Source organism: Phytophthora sojae (assembly GCF_000149755.1).
Source record: "Phytophthora sojae unplaced genomic scaffold PHYSOscaffold_2, whole genome shotgun sequence".
Taxonomy (NCBI): domain Eukaryota; phylum Oomycota; class Peronosporomycetes; order Peronosporales; family Peronosporaceae; genus Phytophthora; species Phytophthora sojae.
This window is the reverse complement of record NW_009258116.1, coordinates 7730058-7738295: the sequence shown is the minus strand read 5'-3', so window position 1 is coordinate 7738295 and position 8238 is coordinate 7730058. Positions and strand designations below refer to the sequence as shown.

The 8238-nt window shown below is 53.4% G+C and overlaps 2 protein-coding genes across 2 annotated transcripts; one reads left to right on the top strand and one right to left on the bottom strand.

Moving 5' to 3' along the window:
• Positions 1–1789: 1789 nt before the first annotated feature.
• Positions 1790–2809, top strand: PHYSODRAFT_485049 (hypothetical protein; the record flags this gene model as incomplete). The annotated part of the gene is made up of 4 exons (XM_009522196.1): positions 1790–2002; positions 2069–2215; positions 2279–2329; positions 2399–2809. The coding sequence occupies 4 exons, from the start codon at positions 1790–1792 to the stop codon at positions 2807–2809; spliced, it is 822 nt and encodes a 273-aa protein (XP_009520491.1).
• A 393-nt stretch (positions 2810–3202) lies between these two features.
• On the bottom strand, positions 3203–5827 carry PHYSODRAFT_479008 (hypothetical protein; the record flags this gene model as incomplete). Its single annotated transcript, XM_009522195.1, has 7 exons — positions 3203–3272; positions 3365–3556; positions 3628–3713; positions 3775–4217; positions 4266–5371; positions 5442–5566; positions 5642–5827. The coding sequence occupies 7 exons, from the start codon at positions 5825–5827 to the stop codon at positions 3203–3205; spliced, it is 2208 nt and encodes a 735-aa protein (XP_009520490.1).
• Between the last annotated feature and the right edge of the window lie 2411 nt (positions 5828–8238).

The following is an 8238-nucleotide window of genomic DNA, read 5'->3' as shown; positions in this document are numbered from 1 at the left end:
TAACACTAAAAGCCGACGATCGGATGGGGCAGTTCGTTCAAGACGCTCCAAATCATCAGCCAGAACGCTCTCGTCACCTTCGTGAGCTCAGTTTGGCGATCTCTGGCATGGGAAGCGAGATATTGGTGCGGGACTTGCTGGGGCTGATCGGTAGGGGACTTCGAGAGCTCCGATTAAACTTTTGGGGAGACTACGGGCCAACTCTTAAGCTCGCCGATGTGGCTGCAGTTTGTCCGGAACTTGAAGAGCTCCAGCTCATCGGCTTTGATACTAGCGCCGTGCCCACTCAAGCGCTGTGCGACTGGGGCCTTAAGCAGTTGTCAATTGGCAAGAGCAACTTCTTGAACGGTCTACCGGAGTGTTTGGAAGCGGATGTCCCGCGAGTTGCTGAAGATAAATGACTGTTATGGCTACAGGGTGTCCGCGGCCATTGAGGCTCTGAAAGCGCTCGACAAGGAGCCCCTCTCACTTGTAAAGGAAATGTTCCCACTACCCTCAAAGACGGTGATGATAAGTGCAGTGATGAGCGGTGACGCAGTAAATGGCCAGCCCAAGGCGCTTCACCGTCTCGACTCCGTCCTTCTGGGTTTGAATTTCCGGTTTGCAGCGACGCCCAAGCAGCGGACAGTTGAAGTGCGAGGCACGTGGTAACTAGTTCTCCTTACATTTCCTATATCATTTACGATTTGGCAGCTTGAAGCGTCGTCTAAACTGAACAAAGGACCCTTGACTTGGCCATGCCAGAGGATATTGTTGTGAATGAGGGACTGGAGGCCCTGGCAACGAGTCTACAGAGCGAGCGCAAGTGGCGGAATGTCCAAACCGTGTTGCCCGAGTCTTTCGGTCTGGTGGCGCGTGTGCTGGAAGATCAGGCTCGGTTGATTCACAAGCTTCAGCTTCGCATCGACAACTTGGAGCGTGCTCAGGCGACGGCTGTTAGTTCAGATCTTGCCATGGCATTGGAGGAGCGCGTCCGTGTAGATGCGAAGCGTCGAACGGCCAGGCTGCGCAAAGAGGTTGGTGGTCTCCTCTCATGATGTGCATTCATCGAGAGACAGTTGATAAATCGTATTGACAGCTCTCTGTGGGCTTGGAGCAGCAACAAACAGCGCTACAAAGTGCCAAAGAGGAGTTCACAGCCAAAACTCAGCACCAGGAAGAAGTGAATACAAAGGTATGGATGCACGCTGAGTACAATCTGCTCAAAAACTGACACGTTCTTTTAGAAATGTTTGCTGGTTGAGCAAAGCTTGGAGCAGCTACGATGCAAGACGGAGGAGCGCATGGCTCAGTTGACAGACAGCATGCAGGACCAGCTAAAGAGTCTGGAGTTGCAATTCAAGTCTTCGCATATTCAGGATACAGAAACGTTCGCAAAGCTGCGGCAAGATATGGCCCAGAAGGTGGAGAGCTTGGAATGCAAGCTAATGGAGAGTGAAAGGATACGAGAAGCTGCTGCTGCTGTTCCAGTCGTCAAGGAGGTAGCTCTTTCGCCAGAATTGCAGGAAAGGGAGGAGGTGAGTGATACGAGTCGTGGCTCCGGCTGAAGACGGACTGCTAATTGAGCCTGGATGCGGTGCTTTGTTAGGATGCGATACGAGAAGATCTAGCACGTATCTCCCAAGACGTCGAAGAAATGGAGGCTCGGATGCAGAAGGAGATTGCTGGATGTAGACAAGAATTGCTGCTGGCCATCGGCAAGAAGCTCTGCAAGAGCGACATCACAAAGCTGCTAACTCGGAAGATGGATGCGAGTACGCCTGTCAGCTGCGTCTGAGCGCTGCAGAATATGCCACGCACTAACAATTGCTACCCTACAGTGGATGCGTGGAAGCAGCTCGCAGAGAAGGCCGACAGCGCTCGAGTCGAAGAGGTCGCCTGTGCTTTAATCGACAATATTCAGCGATCTCAAGAAACCATAATGGACGACGTTGGCCAGTTGCGACAGCTCAACGAGGCCAAGGCCGATGCGTTGGAGCTTGTGCAGGTCAAGCACAACATGGTAAGTCAGAAGGGCTGCCAGTATAATGTTGTGGTTGGTGTCTAACAGCATTGTATACTTCGCCAGCACAATTTGTTGTCACTCGCCGAGTCCATTCAGCATGAGTTAAGCGCGTTGCAGCGGATCGTGAACGAGAAGATGTCTGTTGCAGACGTTAAGGATCTCCTAGACTCGCAGTCGACCCTGAACGGTTTGCAGAACGCCATGAAGCAAGTGGAAAGCGTAGCAGCTGGCGAGTTTGCAACGAAACCTCAAGTCGAGAGCATCAACCGACAGTTGCAAGCCATTACGCGGCAGCTACGCAGCGAAATCTACCAAGCTCGCTATGTAAGTATTGCTACTATCTATCCCTACAAAAGAATGCAGGCTGATTAAGTGGTGCTTCCTCTGTTGTAGATCTGGAAGGATGGCCCTCCCAGCGCAAAGCAAACGATTCAATGGAGCTCTCAAGTGGTGAACACGAATGCGGACATTTTCTTGTGGCAGTTTGGGTCCGACGAGGTGAGGTTGCTGCTGCCAGGGCTTTATCATCTCCAGGCAGCATTCTTCACCAACTACTCCCCAGCTATCCAAGTGCTCGTGAACGGTGAACCAGCCGCTCTATTGCGCTCGTCGACCGATACGAAAGAGGCGACTTGCTCTCCATCATCCATCCATCCAGCAATTCGGCGTCTGCATCACAGTGCTGGCAACGTGGCGGGCCTGGCGATTGATTTGTTCCTGGCACTGCCAGCACGAGCCCTTGTTGTCATCTCGTACGACCTTGATGAGAAGGCACAGGGATTTTTGAACCTGCGGAAGCTCTAGCTAAAGAGAAAGAGAAACAACGCGTCTTGTGCGATACAGGTTATCTGTTTTTACTATTCATTAGGGCACTAGAATACTGAGGGGGAGGGAGGTCAGGAGGTTCGTGACCTCATCACACGACGGCTGGTGACTGCATTTGCGACGGAGAGGCTCGCCTTGTTGAGGAAGGGGCTTTCGAGATGCGATCTCGTGACACAAACTGTCGTTCTTGTCGAGCTTCTGGCCGCAGATAGGAAGGCGGAAGCGATGCTCTTCTTTTCTGAGGGCGCTGGTTTGTAGTGCGTCGGCCTGTGAGACTGTCGTTCTTGGGGGTAAGTTTGGGAGGTCGTGCAATCTTGCTGGTGGATGGTTCTGCTGTCGGTGTCTCCTCTTCGAACTCGTTGTGCAAACGCTTCAACATTCGATCAGACACCTCGAACTTTGCTGATTGCGTGAGGACGTATCCCGCGTCCATGAGTCGAGGCTACAAAGACAAAGTATATTGCAAGATAATAGACATTAACGATGGTGATACACGTGCATGAGATGGAAATCCTGCAAGGACTCACCGCATACTCCTGGATGTCGTAAAACAGGCGAGGGATCTCGTCAAAAGAGCTGGCAAGAATGGGTCTCTGCAGCTCCTCCAAGATCACAAGAGCGGTGCGGAGGATATGGTTCCATCCCTTGAAAATAAATCCCTCGAACACTTGTATAACGACGTCGTAGGACAGCGCCTCCATGTTGGTGAAAAGAGTCATAAACCACCTGTAAATACAGCAACATCAGCGTTAGCGCAAAAATAGTCGGGCACCTGTATCGTATATGCTCAAGCCTACCCTGTTGCAACGATGCTGATTGGGAAGTCGATAGCCTGAAAGTGCTCGGATAGCAGAGGTAGATGCATTCGTAGAAGGCGGTCCAGCTAAACATCACGACACGTTAGTACAATTCTAGCCCGAGAAAGTAGTTCTTAACCTTCTTACCTGGAAGCAGCGGAGAGTTAGATGCGGCAGTCCTGGCCCATACAGTCTCTCAAGCTCGAACCGTGGGGATGCAAGGAGGCTAACAAGCAACCAGAATGCACGCGCTTCGTTCCAGTCACTCACAGCCAGCATCAACGCCGCGACGTGATCCATCCCCTGGCAGTACCCGACTTCGGTATCCACGCTAGCACAAGCCCGAAGCACATTCTGCAGCGCTGCTTGCCGTCTCTCGAGTGGAATTGCGACGCCGTTCGAATGGCATATAGCACGTGAAGTAGGGTCTATGCTCTTGCGGTGCTGCCGCCGCGCGGATATCCCGAATGTTCTCGTGACATCGAGGCGAATCTGTTCATCCCATTCCGACGCTGGCCCCGTTTCGCACTGTGTACAGATGAGCTCGTACACCTTCTCAAGCTCCAAAGAAGTCGGTACCGAATTGGACGCTGGGCTAGCATTAGCTGTAGTCTGCACAGGCTGTTCCCACAACGGACGTGACGTGGCCACGGGTGCCTCATTCGCGTCCGAGTCTTCAGTATCTGACCCTGACGAAGCATCTAGCCTGGCACGCACAGCTTCAGCCAAGTCTGTGACAAAAGTCCGCGTCCGATTATCTTTCAGACACTCCGTCTGCCACAGCATGGCAATACTTTGGTCCGATGCAGCCGAGTTGTCAACGGAGCTGCTACTTCGAGAGCGTAAACGGCTGTAGAGCTCATCCGGAACAACTTGCAGCGCCTCCCGATCGGTTTGCGTGAGGAAACTGTCCGTGTGGCGAATCATGGCGCTCCATCCGTTGTCTTCATGATCAGGCGATGGCGACCTGTTGTTCGTCGACTTTTGAGTGTTCACAGCATCTCGCAACGCCGCGATTGTTGCGTTCATCTTGTCGAGCACCCGATGAGCACGACATTGCGCCATCTTGAAGCTCATCGTTAGTTGCCGATGAGCCAGAGCGAGCTGGTTTGAGGCTTCCACCGAGGTTTGCGTTGGTGCGAATCGGTGCGCTGCTGGCGGCGTTCGCAGCTCCATTGACGCGGAGCCTATGGGGGATCCGCCGTGCTGCTTCTGAATAGCCTCATCGAGAGCCTGTACGTCGCAGCCCGCGTCAATCGCCAGCGCGCGCAATTTCTGTTCCTCCTGCTGCTTGGCCGCAAGTGTCTGCTTCGCTGTAGACAGCACCGCGCGAATCCTCTGCTCGAGTTCCTGGTTCTCGCGGCTGATTTTCCTCGCTTCTCGAAGCTGCTGGGCACGGTACTCCGCCTGATAGCACGGCGTGCACACGCGCTGCGCGCGCAGCGGCGCGCCTGGACACAAGGCGACCTCCAGGATCTGTCCGCAGCAGCCCGCGCAGAATATCGAGAAGCACAACCGACAGTGGTGACGACGTTCGCGTACGGAGAAGGCGACGAAGCACAGCGGACAGTTCGTCGCCGTCGCATCGTCCTCCCAGAAGCGGTCCGTGCTGGCAACGGGGTGGTCCGGCAGGCTCTCGTCCCACCCAGGCAGCATCTTGTCCACCGTAGCCACGTACTCCGCCATGGCGGCCTCCCGCTCGTCCGTGTCGCCCTCCGTTCCGCTGCACGCATCCCACTGACGCCTGTCAAAGCACAAAACTCACAGTAGATAAGCCTCCACCTCCAAGCTCCCGCCACAAAACCCGCACTGACATGATTACCCCCGGTCCGAACAACCCCCCGCAGACTGTGAAGAGCCCGAAAATGCCCGACGCGTGCGTCGTGTGGTTGACCACGTGCGACTCGTCCTTGGCGCGTCGACTGTCCTCCGCTGGCCCCTGCGCAACGCCCGCTTCAGTCTTCAACCCGCAGCCTCAGGAAGGATAAGCTTATTATTATTGTGCGTACTCTACCTGCTCCACGAAGCACCGGATGCCCAGCAGCCGCGGCTCGTGCTCCTTCAGCGTGCGGATCACGAACGGGTCCACCGCCCGCTCCGACCCATTGTGGAACTTGTTCAGCACGGACCCCACCAGCGCGTTGGCGCGCGCATACCGCGCGGCCACGGAGCCCCGGCCTCTGCCCTTCGTGCCGGTCATGAACCTGAGTTCTGCACCGGAAGCTGCTACTTAGATCGAGTGGCCATGAAAGGACGCGCCACATGTGACAAGGCGACGCTTCAAGTCATCCCGTAAGTTTTTATGTGGCAACGTGCTTGCTTTTTCAGGAATTTGTATACAGGAATTGATATATTGCGATCACGTCTAATCGGATAGTAAATTGGTCGAGGTCTTGGCTAATTTAGACTCCAAAGTCTTATTTATTTCGACTGATCTCCTAATTAGATTCCCCACCTCTATTTTAGACTAGGAATTATCAGGGCGATTAGCAAATGCTAATAACGGATAGCGCCAATTTGTGTACCGTATACTATTGAATTGAGCACTTATCAATTTTAGGAAGGTATACTACCAGATTGTCACGATATTATCGACTACAAACACATAGAGCGCGAAAACGGGTAACGATCTGCCAACTTTGTGGAGATCAAGCTGCAGTAAGCCGTGTGACCTGCGTGCAACGCAGTCATCTGGATGAAGTTAAAGATGTAGGAAGCGATGTGCTTGAAGTTAGATATTGAAGTTGCAGGCACCAAGGACTATAATTGCTTAGGAGGAATAGGACGAAGGTGCTAAACTCAATCTCAGTTTCGATTTTCCAGCGTACTCAACACAGCATCTTGACTCCCGATGCCGCCGTACTTCCTCTCTAAGTGCTACCATATCACTTATCACTCGTTTTAAAAATTGTGACATAGTAGAAATTGCGAATCCTACGCTACCGTGGAGGGGGTCGAGATGCTGAACTACTGGTCGGCGAGGCGCTGGCGGAACTCAACTAAACCGACCGGGACAAACAAACAACAGCGACTGTCTCGACGAGGAGCAGACGTAACAAACAAGTGCGGACGCCAACGAGAGAAACCAACAACAGCAACTGTGTCGACGAGGAGCAGACGCAACAAAACGATCAAACCGCCACGCGGAGAGCCCAGACAGCAGAGGCCAAGGCCAAAAACGAGCAGACCGTCACACGGAGAGCCTAGACGCAAGACATGTGTACCGTAAGGTATGCTGCTACGCAGCCGGCACAGGATTAAATCGGTGTCGCATGAAGCCGTGCGTGTATCGCACCTGTTTAAGTATCCCTCATATATTGAAATTTTATGAAACTTAATAGGTCATCTAAATAATCATCTAGTCGGTCTCAATCGGTGAGGAAGCATCAATCATTTTTTTTTTCATTTCAAGGTTGAGGTTAGATTGAGTTCATTTATCCTAACTAAGATAACGACCGACGCATCCACCGTCAACATCGAGCTCATATCTCCCGATGCCCCGCCGAATAGTTGAAACGGTCTACTCGACTTCCGTCGATTTGGTACCGCGGATAGCGAACGTGGTCCCGCTGCTCCTTCAGCAGCGCCTGCCCTCCGAAGCTTGAGTTCTGCATTTTCCTGGGCCGACTTGCGTTCCTTCTTCCCAATGCGTTGCAGGCCACCAGCGAGCGCCCCAGCAGCGCTTTATGCGGCGACGTGTCGTCACCTTCCCTGAGTCAGCCGTATCTGGGTCTCTACCACTGCGACTTTCTTCGCCCCGCCGCGCCATGAGTGCACCATGAGAGGACCACCCCGTCGCAGCCAACTCCATGTAGCGCAGGCCACGTTGACTGACAGCATGCTCCTGCGCGTCACTACGAGTGCTGTGGAGGGTGTGCGCACGTTGGAGTCCCGCACACCCGACGATCTGGTGACCTGCCAGTATCGCACGCAACCTTTGTAGGCTATGACTACCAGGAGGACCCACGGCGTCTGGTTTGTAATGGGAAACGGCGCGATGGGCTACATGTAGACCACCGTGGACCACCCACAGGCCCCGCCTTCCGGCTGACGGTCAAAAGACCGCCGCAATACGCCGCCGCACGCAGCGGCGCAGACATTCACAGCCGGTCCACGGTGTCATCCGTGAGCTGCCGAGGAAGCATCAATCGCATCATCAAGTTTCATTCGAACCATTTCCCATTCTCTCAATCCGAAGACGCAACACCAGGACGAAGCTACAGCACGAAGGTAAGTGCTTGGTAGGGCGCTGTTGCAGCTAATAGCTTGCTTGTATTTGATTATTAACAGCGCGGAGGTAAGAAAGTAAATTGATATTATCGCAAGTGGGTTATTGCACTAAGAAGCTGCTTATCTGGTAGTTGTGGATGTTCATAATATAATACGCACAGCGCGGACGACTGGTGCGCCGCAAGTGCGGCGCAAAGCAAATCTAAAGGCTGCACTAGGGCTTCGCGGGGGCTGAGATAGCGAAAATAAAACAGAACAGATATACGCACAGCGCGGACGACTGGTAAAATAAAACAGAACAGATATACGCACAGCGCGGACGACTGGTGCGTGTTTTATTTTCGCTATCTCAGCCCCCGCGAAGCCCTAGTGCAGCCTTTA